This window comes from Anopheles coustani, chromosome 2 (assembly GCF_943734705.1).
Source record: "Anopheles coustani chromosome 2, idAnoCousDA_361_x.2, whole genome shotgun sequence".
In the NCBI taxonomy this organism is placed as follows: domain Eukaryota; kingdom Metazoa; phylum Arthropoda; class Insecta; order Diptera; family Culicidae; genus Anopheles; species Anopheles coustani.
In genome coordinates this window covers 25,270,850-25,294,942 of record NC_071289.1, presented here as the reverse complement: position 1 = coordinate 25,294,942, position 24,093 = coordinate 25,270,850, and the positions used below count along the sequence as shown (strand labels likewise).

Sequence of the window (24,093 nt, the reverse complement as noted above, 5' to 3'; positions counted from 1 at the left end):
ACCGGTTGGGGCCTGCCATTGTATGACTGCGGACCCTGTATTATCTTGATCGAAGTATCTCATTACAGGGTCCGCAGTCATACAATGGCAGGCCCCAACCGGTACAGGGATTCATGAACGTGCTAGGGGGATTGCCTGTACCGGTAGAGGGATATCCGCGGGCATATAATTGCAAACCGCGGTGGCTGAGGGGAATCAAGCTGGCGTATTGTTGCGATTGTCAACCGGTCGCAAAATAGTAGGTATCTGGCAACCGTGCATGATTCAAATGTGTCGCACAAATGACCGTTAGATGGCGTGCTAAACAACTAATCGAACACGTTGAAAGGAAATATCAAATTTAGTTTTTGATATAATATTTTTTCCGTAAATACTAAATACGAAATTTCATTTGAACGTAGTTTTTCGTCGTTTTTACTTGAAATCTAACGGTTACTCATGCGATACATTTGAGTGTGCGGTGCACAGCACCGCTCATGCACGGTTGCCAGATACCTACTATTTTGCGACCGGTTGACAATCGCAACAATACGCCAGCTTGATTCCCCTCAGCCACCGCGGTTTGCAATTATATGCCCGCGGATATCCCTCTACCGGTACAGGCAATCCCCCTAGCACGTTCATGAATCCCTGTACCGGTTGGGGCCTGCCATTGTATGGCTGCGGACCCTGTAATGCTTCAGACTATTTTTTTGGCCTTGCGCATGCATTAAACTAAAATAAACGCAACAAGGCTACACCAGAACACTATTAATGTATATTAAAAAATATGTAAGTATATTATTTCAACAACTTTTTACTTCCTTCTCTTCCATTATATTGCATCAACACGAAAAGGTTTATTCTCTCATATTGTCTTTGGTCGCGGCTTACATTTATCTTACTAAACATCGTCAATCCGCATAAGAACAGTTTTCTTGTACGGTAAGGTTTGTTGTAAATACCGACGTTTTCATTTGTTTCTGTTTGTATCAAATGTATAAACTGTTTTTCCTTGAAGCCTTCATCCAAGTTAGACAATAAATTCGGTATTAGGTATTCTGTCCTAAAACATAGATAATTTTCAAACCAATTGCCAGTTTAACCCCTAGACACTTTGTTCGGTTGCAAGGGTACGATTCCTAGCAGAGGCTGAAACCTCCCCTGTAAAGAAGTGTAGCCAGGCAGAATGGCCTTAACGACTTAACCTCTATGAACCTTCGAAACTTAAGTAAAGTAGAGGAAAAATGGTAACCGAAATGGTTTTCGCTTGATTAGAACTAATGAAAGAGTGTGCACGATAATCTTTTGATTTTGAATGTTTTAAAAATATCACCCGTTTGCAAGTTTGAATTGATCGGTTGTTAGAGAAATTTGATACCATCTTCCCCGAAAACAGAGCGACTGTTGGCTATTCCAGGGCCAATGGGAAGATCCCTATCGTATCGTCCTCGCGGTTTGGGTTGCTCCTTCAGCTCGACGTCTCGTAGCCTTCTATATTTGATTTTTTTGGTTTTGCTCCGACTGGAGGATGGTGCCGGTTGAGGTTTTGGTTCCTTTTTCCGCACGGGAGCTTGCGGGCACCTATGAAGCTCGGTGATGGTAGAAAACTGTAAAGCTAGTGGGAGATTCGGATCGTAGGGCTCCACCGGTTTAGGCAAATTACTTTCGTCCGGCGAGTTTCGCTGATGATGAAACAGATCTCCGTTAAGAATGACGGGCACGTTACCATCGATATGTATATCGTCGCCGTCCAAAATCGTACGCCGTGTAGTGGCACTGCTCAGTGCACCATCTGCACCGCTGATTCCCATCGCTCGAATACCGGCTGTGATTTCAGATGGGTCATTGCGCGCAAGTATCTCATCCGTCGTTGCTAGGTGGCCGATCGGGAAGGCGTGCGGCTGCAGGCGGTTCAGTTGAGCGGCGAGACGAATTTCTGCCATCCCATCCTGGGCATTCTGGCGTATGATACCGCGACCTCTACCACCTACCCGGGTCGTTCGGCGCATGTTTTCATACGAACTGACGAAATCCGCAGCATTCATCGTGTAGCCGCCCATCTGGTTGATGATGCCGTTCAACTCTTCGGATGCCTCACTATTGTCCAGCATGATGAAATTGGGTCAACGAAACCGTCTAGCTGGCAAATTGGGAAGCTCTGCAAAGGTTTTCGAACAAAAAGCTGTAGTATGATTGCACTTATCGATGGAACAAAATACAGGCTCAAAGTTCTACTAAATTTTACCTGGATAGTCAAGGCCTTGAACTTATTTCGACTAATATTTCCGATATTGAAAATCAAAACACAAACGCAAAACTAAATGACGACATTAAAACGTAAAGAGGAAATCAAAGTGGCATGTACAAGAGAAGGTTAGTTACGAACGTATTGACGTTTCCATGCAAACACGATTGCTATAGCCGAAGGTTTTCTAAATTTGTTTCTCATATTGAGTGTACTTTAGTAGGATTGATGTAATGCTCTAAAACTAGTAAAATATTATTCAACAAGACTTTGGATGAAATTAATCAATAGATAATGCAAGGTTTAATTGGTAATTTTGATGTTGACTACCGTATACAAACGTCAAATGATGTAAGCTACCCCACCTTTGAACCACTTAAGTTAGATTGCGTGGGTTTCGTTTGGCATAAGTTTGTGTTTCCTTTTTTTCTTTCATTTGTTTACCAAATACGTCCAGGTTTGGTTTAATTTTACCACAATGTGCAATAAGTTAGTGTTATTTGTTAACTAGAAAGTCCGGAATGTCGTCGAGTGTTATGTCCCGGCTACTCGTGCTTTCATCCGTCGGAATAGGTGGCTATCTGACCGGATCGTACCTCGAGCGCCGGAAAACCGTGCCCACCAGCGATTATGTAAACACCGGCACACTGGGGGACTTTTGTCCCAAACCCGCGTTACCGATTTTTGGAACCGTTTCAGCGGCTTCCATCATTCCCGCCTCTAGTCAACCACCAGCCACGGTCAATGTTAGCCGTGTGGGGCAAATAATGAAGTACGGTTTCCCCGGGTTGGACAACGTACGATCCTTTGACGATTATGTGCTCTCGTACGACCGAAGGACACGCGTGGCGCATTGGGTATTTGAGCACATGACGCCGGACACGGTTAAACACAATGACGCTGTCGATCGTGCCAAGTGCGATTTTAAGCCGGACGAAAGTGTCCATCCGTTCTTTCGCTCGCTCAACAGCGACTACAAAGGGTCCGGGTTCGATCGGGGTCACATGGCAGCCGCTGGCAACCACCGGACGGAACAGAAACACTGTGACCAAACGTTCTTCCTTACGAATATGGCTCCACAGGTAATGGACACACCTTCAGTAATGTACAATACCATAATTTCTGTCCTCCATTCCCCACAGGTTGGCGTTGGATTCAATCGCGACAAATGGAATCACCTCGAACGGTACGTGAGAAAACTTACGAAAGAATACCCCAACGTTTACTGCTGCACGGGGCCACTCTATCTGCCACGTAAAGAGGACGATGGCAAACTGTACGTTAAATATCAAGTAATCGGAGCGAATAATGTTGCGGTTCCGACGCATTTTTACAAAGTTATTGTAATGGAAATGAGCGACGGACGGCTTGAAATGGAATCATACGTACTGCCAAACCAAAAAATCGACGATAAGACACCGCTGACGATGTTCCAAGTACCACCGGAAACGGTAGAACGAGCCGCGGGGTTGCTGTTTTTCGATAAAATAGCCCGAAATAAGTTGACGAAAATCAATGGGAAAAAAGTATGAATCTAGTTGACTGGTAATAAAATCTAAAGTGTAGAAAATAATTTTATGGTGTCCTATCCTCGTTTATTTTAGAATTATATTTCTGCTTTCGTAATGAAACTGTTTCATTAAATGCAATTTGAATCTGTTTTGTTGTGAAACAAAGAACAGCTGATCTGGTGGTGGTGTAAGACCTGGTGCGGTGTAAATCGTGGTGGCGTAATTCGTTTGACAGCGTCGCTCTGTTTTTGTTTACAATAGTGCAGTATTGCATTTTCATGAAAATCGGTGACTCGCGCGCTAGTGAAAGTGATTTCGCGTTTCGTGACGGTGAAAGTGATCGTAAATACTTGCTCCCCTATCCTGCGCCATGATGAACGAAGAAGTGGACGATGCAGAATTCTTCCAGCAAGATTTCACCACTGCCTCCGACTGGGAGCTGTTTAATGCCCGTCTGGAGGAAATATTTCACGAATGGAAGCTTTCCTACGGGCAGGGATCGTTCCGGAAGCTGGGCGACCACGAACTAGCCACATGCAAGTGGAATGTGGCCCGAGAAACGATCAAGTTCTCCGATGTTGAGCTCCACGTGGCCCACTACAAGGCTTATCTAGAGACGGCAGAGGAACACGGGCTCATTACGAGCGGAGCATCCACGTCGTCCGGATGTCAAACGTTCGTGGATCTACTGTCGACCGAAAACGATTACTGCGTTGTACTGGGAGGCAGGCAGGAGGACGATGATAAGCTGCACCCGCTGGCGCAGTGGTACGGGCTGCGGGAGTTTGTGATCGTGTCGCCGGTGAAGAAATCGATCACGAACGAAAGCCAGATCCGGATCCTGATGAGCTCGGTGCACATTGCCGTCGCGGAGAGCAGCTGCGACGTGCCGGTGTTTGTGCAGGTGATGGACAAGGTGCAGAACGTGTTCCTGGGGGTTTGTGAGTCCGGCGCGGTGCGCCTTTCGTTCGACATCGTGCACCTGCACGTAACGCCACCGACGTGCAAGTACCTTTCCGGGCTGCTGGAAGTGTTCAAGGGGAAGATCGGAGTGCAGTACGTCGATCCGGTGGTAGTGTCGGTACGCTTTACCTACTCCCTGTCGCGCTTCATATCGGGCGGTTTTGCAAGCGACAAGTCCATTCCCTTCTCCGATGGAGGGTCCGAGGACACACCAGGGGGCCGGTGGAACGTATCGCTTCCGTTCGGTGTGTCGGTTGATCCGGTGGCGGAACTGCTCGTACACTGCACTTGGCCCCAGGTAGCGGACAACGTGGTCGTCGATTCGCAGACCTACTCCGACTTCGATCCGCTGACGGCCCCACTCTGGAGCGTTCGGGTACAATTCGAGGACACACCAGTGTGCTTCATGGCCGATTGCATCCAAGAATTCCTGCAGATCGTCAACTCACGCCGCGCCCTGACGGAGTACTTCAGCGAGCTTGCATTCGGTGCCACGCAAAACCTCGACGACCGTGGACCGAACCCATTGGACTTGCTGACGGAATCGAAAATTCCCAGCCTTTCCTCCGTCCTGCCGACGATCGGCGGATCGGCTAAAAAGCAACCCAAACTCGAGGGCCCCCTGAACGACGAACAGCTCAAGGACATGCTCTACTATCTGTTTCCCGATGCGCAGCAAGATCCGCACTGGCCGTACCAACCTCCCACCGGGTCGGTCGAGTTTGACCCGCTGAAGATTAAATCGGCCAACCCGGACTCACTCGTGCATCGGTTGACCACCCTGCTCGCCCTGTGCAACGCATTCTTCGGCGGAAAGCGAGCGGTCGCCCAGCTGTGGGCAGAGTTCGCCCAAGAGATGCGCTACCGTGTGGAGCGATGCATTCCGATTCCGGGGTATGTACAAACAAATGACAAAAAAACACCTCCATTTTCAGTTACAAATTTATTTTCCACCACTATGTTTTGTTTTGTGTTTATTATCGGTTTAATTATTGTTATATACAGCTGTATTTAATGCGTTGCCCTCGTTAGTGGAGCTTGGAATTCGTAGCGCTTGTTTTTTTATTTGTTTTAGCGTGTTGCGTATATAAATATTCTACTTGCTACACTTTGCTAATCTAACTTTTCGGCCCATCCTCACGCACACAAACACACACACTCCTCTACACGTACACCGAAGCGTTGTTCCCGTCTGTCTACATCCGACTCATTGCACTTGGTTTCCCGCACGATGGGACACTTACAATATAATCGATAACCTTCGCCTACTAATATTCTCGTTTATATGTTCGTTTTTTTTACTTGTTTTGTTTTATAGCCCTTTTGGAATTGTTCCATCTTTACATTCATCCGATTGCCATCCCGCCTAACCGCGCTATGCTTTGTCCACCAAAGCATGTTTCCCCACTTCTATCCTACTCTTACTCTTTCGTCACTAGGCGGCGTTCTACGGAGGAAACGTTAGATTAGTTCATGCACTTAGAGCTAGCAAAGGGAAACGGGCTTACCGTGTTACTTTATCTTCCCGTTCTCGCGTTATCTCCTCTTCCGGTTCTTCTGTTAACTTTCAACTGTGTTTCGTTCCCGTTATCATGTAATGTCAAGTTTTCGTATGAAGTCGACCCGTCGAATGGGTGGTGTTCTTTTTTGTGTTTTTTTTCTTCTGTCTTTTGCCAAGATCCTCCGCTCTTCGAGTTCTCAAACTTATCCCAACGACTTTGCGGTTTCTGTTTGGTCGTCGGACTCTCGGGGGTAAAAAAATATGGATAAGGAGGGACACATGGGGACATAGTGTGGGAAAATGGTGTTTCGTTTCGAGTCGCAAACATTCGCTATCAACCACAAGGAAAACCTGACATTAGTTTCCAACGGAGAAATGGAGAAAAAGAAAAAAAAACGATACAAACTAGCATTCAACTATGCGTTTATGCCTACCGACCTTGATGTCAACAACTACATTTGCAACACTTTGTTTTCGCTTGCAGAAATTCTGGTTTAACATCACTACATCAATTGACCGTCGTGTTTACGCTCTAGTGTGTAATATACGCATATTTAGATAGATTTTTAATGACTAACTAACGCACAAACCGAGGCACCTGGGTGCCGATTTGCGTTAGATTAAGGCTAAACACTTGCACCACGATCCACGTTACTCATATGAGCGCGATCGTGGGTTCACACTTTTGCTTGCGGTAACCCACGCTTATTACAATGATGAGTATTTTTTCAGTGGTTTTCTTGAGTTTACGTACAAAAATACATCTCAACCTGCTCGCCATTCCGCACTAATGCACTTCCCATTACAAACTATCCCATCGCCTTAGTGATATTGGTCTATCAAACGCTTGCGCTTCACACAAGTACGCGTTCGCGCGATCGTGTTCGATCTTCTACGTTTCTAGCCCTTATTCCGCCAAAACCCAAAACCATCGATTTCCTATCCGATATTCTCTATAATTATTTATATTTTGCTATCATATTTGGTGTCCAGTTGAATTAGAGTGATGAAGGTGTTGCAACTTTTTGGGAGGATTTTCTTTTTTTTTTGTTGTTGTTTCGCTATCTCCCGCAACGCTTTCCTTCACGTGCGAACGCACGTGCTCCTGAAACCTTGCAATGAATTTTAATCTAACCGAATGTTCATTCTCCCATTCCCGAAACCCTTATTTCCGTTCGTCTTAATGCGGAAAAGTACCCAAAACAAAATTATCCTAAAAAATCGACTCTATGTGGAAAATTATTCTGCTTTTTGTCTACTATTTTAAACATCAACAAGTATGACGAACACGTACATAAACACACATACATACACACATACATCGACGAATAAGTTAACCAGTGTTGTTAACATTAGGTTTCGTTATGTTTTTTTTTATGCCTCCCCCTTTCCAAAAAGCATACCATTTGCATAATGTATCTACAAATTTGTTGTGTTTAAATGTGTTTCGTTCCCTAATTTTAGACCTTTTTATTAATTGATGTTTGTTTGAATTTTGCTTTTACTTGCTCAGCTGGGCTTTGTTTCCACAAGCTTGCCACAACACTTATTGCATTTGCAGAAAATGTAAAGAAGATTCCAAATTTATGTTCACACATGGTATACTCTACTTACTAAACATAATTTTGTTTATCTACTGTCGATGTTTTGATTTCCTTCCTTTGTTAACTATCAAATGTTAAACTGAGTGCGTTCGCTAACTGTTTCAACTGTGCTCTAATGCATTGCTTGTCTAGGGTTGTTAACGTGTACACTTTACGACTGTCTGTATTCAAACGATGCTAAAGTTAGCCAACAGCGAACAATAAGTCAAGTGAAACGGTCAATAGTGTAAGCTAAAAGTAATCAATAAATGAACGAGAGTTAAAATAACCCAACGATGGCGAACGCACGTTTGGGACCGGGAGGGTTTGGTTGTTTTGAAGCATCCATGTCCACTTATGTGACGCCCCGTTTCACCATTCGTCGGGTTATTTCAATCGAGAGAAATTGAGTAAATGCGCGTACTTAGGTTATACAACACCGCAATATAAATTGCACGACTCGGTTTCGGTATCCGGTTGCCACCGGGTTTCGCGAAATCGACGCCAACGAGCCCCGTTCGGTCGGTTGTAGTGCGGTTGATTTTTTTTTGTGCGATCTTCCCGTTTTCGTTTTTTGGTGGTAAAACTTTTTCGTTTTCGTCGTCGGCGATGTTTTTTTTTAAAGAACAACAGCAACTTATCACGCATGGTTGGAAAATGATATAAACAAACAAAAACCGCTGCATAGAAGCTGCATCGAATTTGGGGAGATGAAAATATAGGATATACAAACATTCCTTCCTTTGTTTCGTTCGTTTTTAGTGCAACACTGAAATACGGAAGCGCAGGAGCAAAATGTTGAAACTAAACCGACAGGAAACACTGGACAATCAACTTTTGTTGCTGTGAGAAACAGAAGGAAACGGAGACGGAGATGGGTATTTACAGGGTTGAGTTACATCTCCGCTCGCTTCCGTGTGGTTCCACCCCTAAGCCGAGGGGTGAGGAGAGGGAGGGATCGCTGGCCAAAATCCCCTAAGGGGCTTGCTCCGCGTTTCCCAGAAATACGATTTGAAGCCCGCTTTACTCCGAATGTTACTGTTGGTTGTTTTTACTGTTGTTTTTTTTTTGTTTTACTCTTGCACATAGCGATAATGCACGCTGATTACTGTTGATTCAATATTATTTTAATAACGCTGTCTGGTGTTCTTCTTTCACTTGCCATTCCTTCCCTCTTTGCTACACCACGTGCTCTGCTAACGTTCGTTTTGGGATTATTTATGGTCGCTGTATGTTATGTTGTTTGATAACATTTTATGTATACTTAAGTCTAGCGTTCCGGCTCGCGTGTCTGGCGTTCTGTTTTGTCTACTCTTTTGCGCCGTATCAGCAGTGATATGTGTTTTGCCTCATGTGCCGCGCGAAGCCAGCAGAGCTACTGCTGCCGCTCTGTGCTGAAATCATCCATTATTGCGCTATCAAAACCCGATCCGTACGCGTTGAACCGAGGGGCCAAAAACAAACACCATGTTTCAGTTCGATTGCAGCACTCGCCGTTGCATTCTTTGCGATTCTACGGTTGGCCTTCATAACCTGGTCAGTGGAATTCGTGTGCAGCATCGTGTGGTGTGGTGCATCGATTAATTATATAGATTCTACATGTGGATTGCAATCGCTGGAATTGAACCGCATTGCAACACGCGTAACAAACACACACTATGTGGTGTCGCTGTCGTTTTTTTGTTTGTTTGTTATTTGCTAATGCTAGATTATTTAAATAATATTATCTAGTTTCGAACTATCTTCGCTTAGCCGTGGGAAGCTATAGTTCCCTCCCGGGCCCGGCGTTCACTCACTTAATCTCTAGTAACAAATCGAAGCCCGGTGGAAGCGGTGGAAAATTAAATCTACCGCCCGGCACTCCGCCCCGCTCCCTTAGTGCTGCAGGTTCTCCTTCAGCCGATTGCAGTAGTTTTCCAGCTCGACGTAGCCCGGTCCGCCCTGCGAAAGCAGCAGACTTTCCAGCGGTGGAGGCGAATTCGAGCGGCGCAACTTTAGGTGCGGATGATGTTGATGTTGATGATGATGGTGATGATGGTGGTGGTGATGGTGTGGATGGTGGGGATTGTGGAGCGGGTGTTGCTGCGATGCTGGACCCGTACCGTACTCACGCAGCGAGATGGTCGCGAGTGGTGCGATCTCGTTGATTTCGCTATATTCTGGCGGTGGTTCGTTGGCAAACGCTAGCACGGCGCGTTCGTCTTCGTGTTCGTCGTGGTCGTTGGTCGTTCGGGGGGAAATCCACCCGCTCGGAGGGGGAGCATCGTCAACACCCGCCCTGCGGGGTGGTGTGTTGCACAGCGTCGCTGGAGGATCGGCCCCGCCGGCTGCGCTACCCATCATCCGACGGGCGCCGTCGTCTTCGCCGGCGGCACCGTCGGAGGGAAGTCGCTGTCAGAAAATGTCCCCGCAATCGGGCGCCGGATCACCGTGTCAGGAAACGAGCAGCCGGTCTCATAACGGCACCATGCCGCCGTTCCGGGCCGTCGGATTGCGCGCCATGTAGATGTCCATGTCGTGGTCGGTCCAGTTGTCGGACGTGTCGCAGTAGTTGTTCAGCGTATGCGTCGAACCGGCCGTGGAGTAGCTGTGGGTGAGATGAAGTGGAGGGGGAGCGACGGGGTTTTAATTAACGGATGGTTTAATTGATCAACAGCGAAGACGTTGCGGTCAAGATCAAGATCGGTTCTATTATTCTCAAGAACAGGATATTCTCATTTAAATTAATTAATATCGAGATTGATGCTCGATATATTAATAAAGAGGCAAAAACCAATTTAACAAAAGGTTAATTTGGAGAGTATTTTTGCCAGTTGACAGTTGTTTTCAAAATTGCACTTATTTTCGAGGTTTTCCATTTTAATTTAAACTGATAAGAATCGTTGGGGTATTTTGCTCCTGATAAAAGTTTTTCAGATTTCCTTATTTTTACCATCGACCAAAATAGCAATATAGCAAAACAAATTATGTAAAACATTTGAACAAATATAATGTATGCTTTCCCAAAGTATTCATTTGCGATTTTTATACATTCAATGGCTATCCTCACTTTAGGTAATGTTGATTACCAATGTAAGAAATTTGATGGCTTAATAACTGTTCCAATTTTCCGATCGTCCAACAATGATTTTTCATTGTATTGGAAAATATTCCATGATGCAAGAAGGTGTTGTTTATTTTTACCAGGATTCAATATGCGTGTTACTGTTTTGAACCATTCAGGGATTTACAGATTACAAAATACTACGATTTGTGTTTCAATATTTTCTATTCTACTCAGATGGGCGACGTTTGACGCAGTCTTGAATGATTCTAAACATTTATCGAGAGGCCACACTTGAAATGTAGCATTGATCAATTTCCCTCCAAACTCCAAAACTACAGATATACCTACAATTTCTCTAACCAATTCTGATTACACCCCATCTTGTTGAAACTGTATCGTTTTTTGATGCAGGCAATATCCTTACATAAAATCCCGATTTAGTTTCTCTGTGTGTACTTTATCGACTTCTAAAATCTTCGCATTCCATATTTGTACGTTGGAGCAAACATTATCATGCATATGGTAAATTCGCTTTTTTGTTGTGGGGTTCGTAATTCTTGCTCTAAGTTAAGAAAAATGGCAAATTAACGCTGTACTGAAGCAGTTAAAGTTTAACCCATAATGAACAATGGGAAACTTAGTGTCTGTTTTCATTACAAGGAACTAATCAATTTGTTATATGATCTTTAAGCAACACCATAAAAATCACTGTTTGTGTCAACAGGGATTATCTTTAATTTTCTGAGTGGTGTGAGAACTAACGAAGAATGGAGAACTAACGGAACTAAAAAAAGAATCCCTAAACAATTAGTTTGATCAACTCGTTTTAAATGTCTATGAAACCTCTGGGAAATATAAAAATGAAATCATGGTGTTTTGTGGCAAAGGTTAGGTTGACCCGTTGCCCTTACTTACCGACTGCCGGGGCGGTGCTGGTGCGTGTGGATGTGCGTGCCGGTGAGCTGGTCGCGCGACCGGGACCGTGGCCGGGTGCGCCGCGTGCTGGACGCTATGCTGTGGGCCGGCCCGTGCACGATCGAGCCGGCATAGGACGCCCGGGACATGCGCTCCGAGGCGGCGGCCAGCGACTGCCGGGACTGTCTCAGCTCTGCGGGGGCAGAATCAACGGCGTCACTAAACGAAAACGCTTGCATTCTTAGATCACCACACCTACCTGGTCGCGAGTTAACCAAGTTGCTGGGAAAGGCCGACCCGAGGTAGCCGCGCTGCGAGTGGTTGGAGAAGCTGTGGTGCGACTGCCCGTCGGCGATCGAGCGAGCCTTGCCGACCTTCGGTCCACCGGCACCGCCCGGTCCGCCCCCGACGGCCGAGAAGTGCGACACGTGCGACCGCAGATCGTCCGGAATGGCGGCGTTCTCCATCGGGTAGATGCGTGGCCGCGGTATCGAGCGACCGCTGTACGCCGACACCTGGTCCCAGTCCTGCTGCACGGCCCCGGAAGACGCAGCGAGGAAGGAAGGGGGAAGGTGCACAGAACGATTATCAGCTTTGATCGTCGACCACCCGGAAGGTTTCCTTTCACCAACTTATCATCGCCATTAAATGGACAAGCGTTTTGTTGCGAACACCAACCCAGTTTCATCACCGTCACCAGAACTATTATAGCTATGAACTACCATTACATCTACTACTACTATTACTATTACCACCATCACCACCATCACCATCATCACTGCCAATCGTAATCAACATTTATTTTTCCAAACACTCCATAGAACTACATCATCATCACCATCATCATCATGAAAGCCATTTTTCCCGAGCATTGCATCGTTGTATCCATCTGCCGGAAACTTGAAACAAAAAAAAAACCGGGGAGGAAACACCTTCACGAGTCGATGGAGAACCGCCGTTTTCCCCTTCGAGAGGGTCACACGCGCCACCGTCCACTACACGTACAGAGTCTAGTACCCGCGCAAGAGACGGCGATGGTCGAGGGAGTGTAAAGAAAGAAAAACGCAACGGTGAGTGAGAGCGGAAGGGAAATCTGCGCTCGCATCGCACATGTGGCATAGTTTTTCCAGACAGTTAAATGCAGTAAACATGATGAGCTTTAACGAGCCAGTTGCATTCTTCAGCATCATGCGCGTTCATGCCGATATGATAACGATACGGTTACGGCGGGGGGAGGTTTTGAGTGAGTTTGAAGGGAAACATGCATACTAAGAATTGTTTTATTTTTCCTACATATTTTTTTTTTCAATTCCAGTTTACTATATTTCACGCCTGCATCGTTGCACAAACGGGTTTGTAGCTGCAAGCATTCCAACGCGCTCGCCCGCCCGTCCGAAGTAGGCGAAGGTTTGTTTTCCCGCCCTGGAATGTTTTTGGAAAATGCAAAAAGAAGGAGGGAAACCCAGACACGTTGGTTGTTGGCCTTGCGATGCATGCATGGAAAGGAAAAATGCTTACCGTTTCGTCCACCCGAAAAAAAAACTGAACGGATCGGAGGAGCGTTAAAAAATGTGCTTGCACCGGTGCAATCCCGTTCCGATCGGATCGGCTGCCCTCCGCTGGTTGCTGGTAACACGTTGGCGAACGCGACCACCATTTGCAATCGCACTTGATGCGGCAACAAGGCAACGTCATCGAATTAGAATATTAATTAGACTGTAAAATACCATCGACCATCGCGACCGAAAGGAGTGATTGCAAAAACGGGGGGGACCATGGCTGGGTGTAAGGAAAACAAAAGGGTGGAAAATGAGAAAACCCAAAACCCATTTCCACCCTATCTGTGGGTGGATCTTGTGGGTCCAATGTTTAACGCCCGTAAAACAATGCATTCCCCGCTTGCATGGACGGAGGGCAGGAATTGGAATTGGGCGGAAAAAGGAAGGAACGTTCGAGCGATAGGAAAATTGCACCGAAAGCCGCTGACGGATGCGAAAACCGGGAGTGCCGATTCTCGGCCACCGATAGGCGGGTAATTATCACCCGATGCGCACTTTTTCCGCAAAGGGAAACTCGAGCGGCGGACGGCTTTTGTGTGGCAGCTGTGCATTTTTCTCCCTGGCCGAGGTTAGATTCGGCATTCGATAATGAACGGCGGAAGTCAATTTGCGCGCGGAGTAGAAAAGGAACGAAGGGAAAGGAAATGGGTTTTTCGGTTTTTATCGGTCGAATAATTACATTCTTCTCGGAGTGTTTTCTTTTTTACCTTCCTTATTTACCTGGGACAAAGAATGCTTCCAACTTGTCTTATAACGCCATCTATTGGATGGGTTTTGTGGAATCAATAAAAGTTTGAAACTGAATGTAATCCCATCTCGCAACTAAATGCAATAAAGGAGCTCAGTTTGTTTCCTTTGACGGGATTACGAAACGACCGTCGTCATCGTCGTCGTCGTCGTCGTCGGCTCCAAGTGTATATGTCCTGTTTAAACTCCCGTTAATCCTTTAATTGTCACATTCGAACTTTTGCAACGCTCCATTCGAAATGTACCAGTAGGGTAAAGTAGAACCCGGCCAAAAGGCAGGACAAAGTCGCGTAATACGAAGTGTGATTGATGTTCTTTTTGCAAAAGGATTGAAAAGGGGAAACTTTACACACAGCCGGCGAGTGCTTGTGGGGGAGAAAGATTTTAAAATTTCATTACCTCCTCGCAAGTGCACGATGCACAACTGCATTCGGTTGCAGTTCGCAGTTGGTTTTCTCTCCGTCCCTCGCTCGTCCTTCTGCCCTATGGAAAGTCCGAGATAGTGGGTCGAAAGTTTGTTCATAAACGTGATGATATTTTTTTTTTTTGTTTGTTTTCCGTAGGTTTCACCGCTCCGGCGTACTTTCACCCCGTCGCCCCGTTTAGCGTTCATCTCGGCCGACACGCGCGCCCTCGCGCGGCCTGCATTTGGACATGTAAGCGAAACCCGTTCGCAGTGCACTTCCATCCGGAAAATGGCTAAAACTATCAGCGGGCCGAAAAACCGAGGAAATTGCGCGTGTGGGTGCGGTTCGTCCTGAAAACGAAGCCCAACGCCGCCGCTGTTGGCAGTTCGGTTAGTCGGTTGGCAAAAGTTGGTCCTCGTGCCATGCCACGATTTTCCCATTCCGGGAGGGGGGCCGGGTTCACCGTGGAAAATGTGTGTCAGTTTTAATCACATTTATTATCGTTTCAAACTTACACTCGCCAGGAGCTGGCGATGGGATTGAGCTTGTCCCCAGGCCGCCAGTAGCCCTGCCTTCCCCTCCTAACCGGCATCCGTGCAAGGAGCAGTTTATATTCATTTTCCCCCTGAAATGCACACCCGTTTGCTAGTTACCAAACTTTTCCGACTTCCAGTCATTCGTTCCGGAGTTTTTTTTCTCTTCCTTTTCCATCCCGCCCAACGTCAGTGGCCCTTGCGCCGGATAATAAAGTTTTGTCCACCCACCGCTCAGGCGTGGCGAGTAGTTTGTACTAATTTCATTGGATCTGGGCACTTTTTTTACCCCTGTCCGGGAGGTCAAACGACAAACGTCGGTCCAGTTCAGTGACCGACCGGGATGGGATGGGCAACCCTGCCGAGTGTCGAACAAAATGGCTCGCCGGTGGTTTTGTGCACAATTTTTGGACACTGACAGACACCGGGCTCGCCGGAATGCCATGTGCTGAAGGATTTACTTCCGGAATACTTTTTCCCGCACCGCAGGGTATTTGTGTACCGACTGTGAAGTGACCTTTTTTAGGGAGGCGTGAATATGGAGGCCCGTTGTCCGCACGATTCGGCTGGTAAAATCGTTTGCACTTGTTTGGTTTGTCTGTCTCGGATCTACGTGTTCCAGCATGGAATCATCGTTCGGCATTTACGAGTTTACGCTATTGCAGTATGGTGCATCTTTTTTTAGCCCGAACATGAAAATGGGGCAATTTGCAATTCACTTCGCGTTTTGCGTTTGTTGTACGCATGGTTTGGTTTGGTTTTGTTTGAGGGCATTCATTAGTAAGCGAGAAAAAGCAAAGAGTTTCTCTCAAAAGTTAGTTATCCAAGATAGTCCAAGTATTTAAAACATGTTCAATTCAATGTTCAATTTTAACTAAGCATATTAATTACGAAACAAATTGGAACGAGTTTTTTTGAAACACTTTAACAACTCTGTAATTTGAATCATCTCTAGAACATTCTCCCTTAATTTTTCTTAAACAGTTCCAAACTCTAAACTTTACTAAACAACGACTGTCGTACTGCAACTCCTATTCAATCTTCCTAATGCCGTCCATTAACGAAACGTGCCCCTCCGAAGGACCCTCACTCACCATGGCACCTTTCTTCCCTTCTTTTGCTCCTTCTCGACCATTCGCAGAACCTTGTTGGATACATCTTTCGTTAGCACAGTTACTACTAATTAGTGATTTTATATGGTGGTTTTTTTGGGATTTTATTAAATTTTATTAGCATTTTAGTTCACTCTCCCGTTTTCACTTTGTTTGGTGACTTTTCATTTTTGCCTTTCCTCTCCATCGGTTTCAATGGGTGAAATGTATCTGTTTTTGCTTGGAAATGGAGCCTTTCGTTACGTGAAAAGCTGCTCTTTCCGTCGCTTGACTATTTTGGAGGGGTTATTGTTTGGTGTGTGTTATTTTGCACTTCCCCTAAGCGAGCCTTAAGCTGATGAGAGGGTTTTGTCGTATTTTGATCAAAGAAACAATATTTTTATAAATTTACATGTTGGCTTCAAATTATAACTCGAATGATTTCGGGAATTTTCTTTTGCGGTGTGAGCAACAATGGAGAATTTATGGCAGGATTATACACTTGCTCTTCACGTCCGCCTTCCCCCAAAACGGTACCGAACATCCTCTCATCAACTCTGAACCCGCCGGTTACGATCAGTCAGACTTAGGCTAGTTAGGATTAGTATAAGCTATTTTAGTACTAAAACCAAACAAAACATTTACTGCAAATTATAACAATTGTTGTTGACTACTCTACACTACGCTACACGACTAAGCCGTCGCTGGAGGAGAAGGACTACTCTTGCGGGGTGGGTTTGGGGCATGACTCGATCCGACAGTGATCCTCTCCCCTCCGACTACTGGGCCGATCGAGCATTAGGAAGATTTTAGCGCGGGCGTTCGGCCCCATCCTACAGCTTGGTGATCGTTAGTTTGTTACGATTGCCAAATATGCTTTTCTTTACCTTGTGCGAGTTGAACGCGGACAGCGTGGCCAGTGAGCCGAGCGGTCCGTTCGGGCTGGGCGTCGGTCCGCAGCAGTTCACCGGCAGTCCGGCGATCGGGAGGGCACTCTTCTGCTGCGACAGCGACTGCAGCTTCTTCGAGCGTCTTCTGAAAAGAATCCTGCGTTGTAGACACGTAGTCGCACGCACGCACGCACGCATGCCACAGAAGGGGTACGGGTTTGATGTGCGAGGGTGTATGTGTGCGTGTATTGGTGGGGGGAAAACGCCGGGGCACCAGCGGAATATTGCGTAAAGTGTGTTGTTGGTTTGTCGTTGATGGTGTGCAGTGCGGTGCAAGAAGCGGGATAGAGAAACAAACAGGAGTGCAATGAGTTGGTTGGTGCCATTTGGGGGGAGGGATGGGCAACAAGGGAGTTTAGAATTGAGACAAGCACGGGATCATCTGTTAAGGTAACCGAGAGAAGCCCCTTTCCCTACCTGCTCGCAGCGATAAACACAATCACGGCGACGATGATCGTCCCGCAGATGGCGGCACTGGCGGCGATCGTGATCTTATCCATGTTGGAAGCCTGCGAGGCCACGGTGCGCACCTCCCGGCACTGGGTGTAAGGCACGGTGTCCGGCGTGACGTTGATCTCTTCGAGCGACACCACGCACACGATGATGCATTCGGCCGACGGGACGTTCTTGATCTTGAACTCCCGCTCGCTGGCCTCCAGCGGCGGTCCCTGTTTGAAGTTCTTATCGCCGAACAGGCGATAGACCACACGGAAGCCGAGTATATTGGCCGTATCGGAGTCCCACTGGATGATGACCGAGTTGTCCTGGCGGGAGCTGTGAAAGAGGGAATACGATCGAGTTCGGAAAATGAACGTACGATCCCGAGATGGTTAATACGACTGACTCTTGTCTGAAATGGGATACGGACAGAATTCTGGGACTAGATCCTATCGATTCAAAATTGATCCCAAATCCCGGATCGACTGCATCATCCGAATCCAGGATTGGGATCGAATTCCAAGTTCCAGCTCTAAAGTCAGAATTCAGAACCCTTAGGGTCATGTTTAGAATATGCGATGAAGATCCTTTAAAATCTGAATCAGTCAACTGTCACCAGATCATCCGGATCGACTCCCAGTTACACATTAATTCTCTTGTCAAGCTGTTTCGGTAGCACATTCCGAGGGTTTACCTGAAGGCATTCTTCACCTGCACCTCCTTCGAGTCATCGATCTGGGTGCCCCGTTGGGGCGGGAAGCCTAGAACAAGCGGTGGTCGCTGCTTGTGTGGCGGTGCGTTGCTATTGCTTGCGCTATTCGTACGCCAGTTCTTGGTCGCCGGAGTTTTGGTCGTCGTCGCTGCCGTGGACGATTGCTTCGTTGTCGACTGCGTCGTTGTGGTCAGCGTGGAAGATGGCTGCACCGTCGTTCCGTTGGTGCTTGCCGTGCTGGTGGAAGACTGCTGCTGTTCCTTCTCCGAGCTGCCAGAGGACGTGCCCTGTGCGGTTGTCGTGGGTGGTGAAGTGGCGGATGTAGCGGTAGTTCCATTTGTGACCGCACTGTTCGTGCTTCCACCGGTGGTTGAAGGTGTCGTAAGGGCGGTCGTGGTCGTTCGGAGGGTGGTGGTCTTCGGTAGTAACGATTCGACCACTCCGACTGGACCCTCGAGGGCTACCTCCGACTCTGGGCAGTTCAGTTCCTCCGGTTGGATGGAGTAGAATCCTCGATCCCGAAACCGATTCGGTGATCCACAGAATTGTGGATTACGTTCACGTGAGGTTACCTAAGTAAATGGGAGGGCAAAAAGGGTGTTTGTGAAACGAACCGATCCCTATCTACCTTCTCACCGAAGGGTCTTACCTGTAGATCTCCGTTTCTTATCCACTCAGCTACCCAGCGCAATTTGCAATCGCAATGGAGGAAGCGTCCACCAAGCGACAGTCCACGGAGAGTTCGATTGAGATGAGCCAAAGCCTTTTCCGGTACCGTCGGCAATGGGTTACCATCCAAAGCGAGCAGTGTAACCGCCGGATTACCACGGAACGCCGTCTCTGGGAGTGCCGTCAGCAGATTGAATCCTATATCGAGTACTCGTAACTCCCGAAGCGAGTGTATCGCTCCAACCGGGAACTCCGCCATGAGATTATTAAGCAGGCTCAGTGAGCTTAGCGTCTTTCTCACCCCCGAGAATGCCGTTTCGCCGAGACTTTGGATAAGATTCCGCTCCAGATTGAGCGCCGTCAGCGAATCAAGCCCATCGAACGACTTAACACCGGCCCCACCCGGGAGCTCGCGGATTCCATTCTGCGAGAGATCGAGAAACGCGAGCGTCTTAAGGCCACGCACCGCCTCCGGGACCCGCTTCTGCTTGGTACCCTTGAGGTTAAGGTTCTTCAGGCTCGCCTCGAGCCCCCGGAAAGCGAACGGCGCCAGTGTGACGTTATTATCCGACAGCTTGAGTGTCGATAGCTTTCGCAACCCGGCGAACGCATCGTTTGGGATGCTCGGGATTCGATTCTTCGACAGATCCAGCAGATTGAGAATGGTCAATATCTTGAGCGCCTTGATGGGGACCGCCTCCAGCAGGTTGTCCTGCAGGTTGAGGTTCTTCAGGACCGTCTCCTGCCCCTTGAAGGCGTCGTCGGCGATGCGTTTCATCTTGCAGCTACTCAACTGCACGTTGTGCAGCTTTAGGTTGACAAAGAGGCCACCCTCGAGCTGCTCGACGGTCGAATTGTTCACGTACAGCAGGTCCAGCGGTGTCGCTCGGGCGTACTTGTCTAAGGCTTCGACTAACACAGGAAAATCCACCTGGTGGAGAAGGAAGGAAACGCTAGCTTTATAGGCTGGCGCGCACGTTTGCCCTCCAGGCGATGGTACTCACTTGATCACATTGAACGGACAACTCCTGTCCGAGGTTGTAGGCACATAAGCATGAGTTCTGCAGGTCTGGTACCTCGCGCTGCCAGGGACACTGCGCCACGACGGTGTGTGTGGTGGCGAGCACTGCGACCAGCAGCAGGCCAGCCGCCGGAACTACGCTACTTCGACGCCACATTGTGCGCCGCACGGGATAAACAAACTTAACAAAAACACGAAACACAACGAACCGAAAAGTAACTTAAAACTTAACTGCGGGGTAGCCTTCCTTTACCGTGGCATACGCGCGATGTAAGACTCTCCTGAGTAGGACAACACTGGACACCGCACAAACTCACTCCTTGGTGGGGCGCTCCTTGACTCTCGGTCCTGCTAGGTCATCGAAGGGTTGCTGACCTTCTTCGCGACAGCGTGAAACACCCTATCCGGCAACTTCTGCTCGCGAACCAGCTCCGATCCGTCGTAGGACTGGCAGAGGATTAGCGAGCGTAAAGGGCCCCTACCGACCGAGGCGCCACCCGAACACCCGATCCTACACCGGTGGTTCCGATCTGCCTTCGGCCTCGGAAGGAAGGAAGGTAGTATAATTGGCTCTCCGTGTGTGTCGGTGGTCCTATTTCGCGCACTATTTCACCACCTAGTCTAGTCGATCGCAATCGCTATTTTCTCTTGATCAACTGGATCAACACACACACACATCCACGTATGAAATGAAAAAAAAACCGACGGTGTTCACTGAGGCACACTGAAAACACTGCGAAATACACACGTCGGTTGGCAAAGCGGAAACGATTTTCCTTTCGTTCTTATGCACCGTGCTGCAACTGCACCTGCAACTGTTACTCAGCCACTGGATCGTCTCGCCGCACCCCTTCGATGCCTCCAAGTGGACCGATCTGTAATTGGAGAAAACAGAAGAAAACATTCGTAAGAAAATGAAGCTCTAAAACGGACGGCCGTTCGAAAAATGGTTTGTTAAAATGTTTCCACCCCGAGAGGAGCTAACCAATCATCTTCCTTTTTATATTGTGCGTGATCTCCATGTACGATGTTTGTGTCTTTTTTTTTAATTTTTACCGCTCACAACTCACTCCGACCGGAACTTCCGGAACACGCTGCCGGTGTTTACGGCTTCTTCACGCCAGGATTGTTGCGAGCGAAGGCGCGGTTCGTGCCGCCATTGCTCAGTGGCTCGAGGTTTCTAGGTTACGAGAAGCACCAAAACTTCACTTGTGTCGTGGGTGTGTGCAGAGAGTTGGAAAACGGCAATGAAAGCGGCGTACTTTTTCCTCCCGCCCCGAAGATGGATGAGCGATGGGTAATTTAATTCGTCACTTTTTACGCCGCTTACTTTCGATTGTGAATGCAATAAATGGTTAATAATTCATGAGCCGGGGGCACGAGGTTTATGTGGGACACGCTGCTAAACGTTTCCGGATTGATGGGTTTTTGATGGTTACTTTGTCTGCAAGTGGCATCACGGGTGTATTATTTGGCGTAGAATCGGAAGGATCAGTTTGATTGTTGATTTATGTTTTAATTTTTCCGAAGACAGATAATCAAATGTAGAACATTTATTTAACGCTCTTATGTCAAAAAATATTTTACGCAATTGTTTTAAAGAATTGTATTTAATGTTTGCCCACTTTTTTTAAACAGTTTTCTTGCATTCACCTTCCCGGATGTCGCAAAAATTGAATCGGACAGAGATAAAAGACAGGAGATCAGTAATGAAAGAGTGTGTCAGCAACACCCGCATATTTCGCTCCCAGATTATGACTGTGCGTTGGCGATCCCGTTCTGGCCCACTTGAACAGATAGCGTGCTGGTCTCCTTCAGCAGCTCTCCCGGGAGAGCGCTGTGTGACATTGAGAGATCGCATGTTGTGTTCACTCGCAGCAGTGCTGAAGAACGAGAGCACTTCCTCAGTGCTCATAGCAAACGTTAAAACAGAATGCAGCCCTACTCTTACTCCTATCAAGGATTATCAAATTGGTACTCGGACATCGCGATTCTATTCACTGCAAAGCAAAACGAGTTGCGCCAGATCCTGCAGTAACAGGCAGTGGATTTCTACTCCTTCCTTAAGTACACTCCGACTCAACTAACTTAATGACAATTTTCATATAAAAGAATAAATCCTGTTTTCTCTGTTCATGTAATACGTAAAAGTATAAAATAAATTAAATGAAAAAATAAATTTTCAAAACAACAGTTTTTCCTTAAACGTACTAAAAAATAAAAAATAATGTAAGTTAAATGACATATGTATTTATGTATCAGTTTTTTGTTTTTGTCATTATTCGCATAGCATCGTAGATGGCGATCGAACTGAGAGCAATCTCGATGCAATGCGAATAATGATCAAAACGAAAAACTGATACATAAATACATATGTCATTTAACTTACATTATTTTTTATTTTTTAGTACGTTTAAGGAAAAACTGTTGTTTTGAAAATTTATTTTTTCATTTAATTTATTTAGAACAGAACACAACAAGACTTCCTTCCAAGTAAGAAACGGTTTCCAACCCTCCGAGAATTGGCTTTCTTACCCGTGGAATTGTTTTTCGTCTTCTTTCCAGCTCGACTACGATAAACTATCCACGAGGAGCTGAAGTCAAGTTTCTTTTTTCCGGGGGTTGTTTTTTTTTTTTTGATCGACGCTCCGGAGTGGAGGAGTTCCTCATCAATTTTCCTGACAAGTTTACAAAGCACTTACACTAATGGGTTTGATGCTTCAAAACGACCGGCAAACTGCCCTTCTAATCGGAGTTTCACGGGCGGTTTGTGTGTTCGCACCCACCGACTTTCGAATTGGGTTTTTATTTCTTTCCAAAATCGGCGAAAGAACCAAACCGCGACGCTGCTGCAGCAAGTCATTCTAGAAGAAAGTTGCTGGTGGGAACCCAGTCGCAATCGGAAGATGTTTCCGTCGGTAGTAAATTCAGACCCTTTTGCAGTAATGTGAAATCTATGATGTACTAGACGCGTTGGGGTTCAATTTAATGTATTTTTAAATAATCATTGCACAACCATTTGAAGAAGAATTTTTACTATACATCAACGCTATTCTATCTTTTTGTCAAATTTGTATCTAGTTTCATTATTTCTCATTCGGCTCATTTCTTTGTACACCCTTACGCTCTTCATTGTAGGGTTGCACTTTTCTTATCTCGTACGATAGAAATGAGGTATAAATAAAGACGAATTGCTCGACCACCAAACCGACACCACTGCAGACCGCCGGATGGATGGATTGCGAAAAGAGCCCGCCAAAGGGTGACGAGAAAATGAAACTAGATGACATGATGGAAGGTTTTTCCGCTCTCCCACTAAATGGGACGGGACAGCGGACAAGATAACTGGCCAGTCATTTTTGTGTGCCGAAGCAGAAAGAAACACATCCTTCGCGCGGTGGGGGAGGGAAAAGAAATTCGTTAACATTTAGCGCATTTCTCGGCAAAAAATAAAAGGGAACCGGGAAAACAAGGCGAGCTGGTGGGAGCGTTCAGAATGATGGCCATCATCTCGGGTTGGAAAGCTATTTGATGGTTGATTTTGATAGTGACGACACGATGATACTGAAGTGATAAAGTGGCGCTGATGCAACGTGATGCCGATGGTTTACTGTGGCCACACTGCAGCCCAACGCGCTGTTTGGCTTTCGGTGCTGGTATAGTGTTCCGCTGGAACAGTGATGCTTTTTCGCCTCCCCACTTTATTTCCATTTTTATTTTCATTTTTCTGTTTTTGTTTGGCACACGAAGATTGATTACAGTTTGTCCGATTTTTCAGCATCCCATTTTCTTCATTCTATCACACTTTTCTGGGTTGCTTTCGGATTTCTTGCGAGCTGCAGTGTTCATCTGCAGTGTTCATCGCGGACTGACCGCGCGAGACGCATTAGAAGAGCGATCGGAAATGAAATAGATTGGAAAATGGGGCACGGACCCACGAACGGAAATGAATTGAAAGTAAAAACACTCCAGCAGGAAGCCCTAAACGTTTATTATTCATATCGAGATAAGAAACACAGAAGAAACACAATCCGACGGTTCTCGTTTTTTTAATGGTTTTCAAAATCGAATTATGAAATTTAATTTACATATCTGTATTGATATCGTTTTTCATATTTTTTTCTCAATGCGAGAACATTTGTTCAATTCGAGTTTGAATTATGAAACGAATCCCATTTTTCGGTTTTGTAGATAAAAGCTAATCATTTATTTCGATTGGC

General features: G+C 46.6%; 3 protein-coding genes across 3 annotated transcripts in view; 2 read left to right on the top strand and 1 right to left on the bottom strand.

Moving 5' to 3' along the window:
* Positions 1 to 686: 686 nt before the first annotated feature.
* On the bottom strand, positions 687 to 2,331 carry LOC131263195 (uncharacterized). The gene is made up of 2 exons (XM_058265362.1): positions 2,228 to 2,331; positions 687 to 2,140 (listed from the first exon to the last, which is right to left on the bottom strand). Exon 2 carries the CDS (start codon positions 2,091 to 2,093, stop codon positions 1,344 to 1,346), a length of 750 nt encoding a protein of 249 aa, XP_058121345.1. The 5' UTR covers positions 2,094 to 2,140; positions 2,228 to 2,331; the 3' UTR covers positions 687 to 1,343.
* Positions 2,332 to 2,710: 379 nt separating this feature from the next.
* On the top strand, positions 2,711 to 3,792 carry LOC131262949 (endonuclease G, mitochondrial). The gene is made up of 2 exons (XM_058265054.1): positions 2,711 to 3,309; positions 3,370 to 3,792. The coding sequence occupies exons 1-2, from the start codon at positions 2,749 to 2,751 to the stop codon at positions 3,757 to 3,759; spliced, it is 951 nt and encodes a 316-aa protein (XP_058121037.1). The 5' UTR covers positions 2,711 to 2,748; the 3' UTR covers positions 3,760 to 3,792.
* Positions 3,793 to 4,108: 316 nt separating this feature from the next.
* The window catches only part of LOC131266411 (rab3 GTPase-activating protein catalytic subunit), a 138,323-nt gene continuing 118,338 nt past the window's right edge, over positions 4,109 to 24,093 (top strand). The window contains exon 1 of the mRNA XM_058268923.1: positions 4,109 to 5,595. Coding sequence (XP_058124906.1) covers positions 4,109 to 5,595 — 1,487 coding nt within the window. The remainder of the gene's footprint in view (positions 5,596 to 24,093) is intronic.

Excerpts from the sequence above, each read along its gene's own strand:
- LOC131262949 (XM_058265054.1), top strand. The coding sequence starts at position 2,749 with ATGTCGTCGAGTGTTATGTCCCGGCTACTCGTGCTTTCATCCGTCGGA. Across the intron at positions 3,310-3,369 it reads TTACGAATATGGCTCCACAG|GTTGGCGTTGGATTCAATCG; the intron begins GTAATGGACACA and ends CATTCCCCACAG.
- LOC131263195 (XM_058265362.1), bottom strand. The coding sequence starts at position 2,093 with ATGCTGGACAATAGTGAGGCATCCGAAGAGTTGAACGGCATCATCAAC.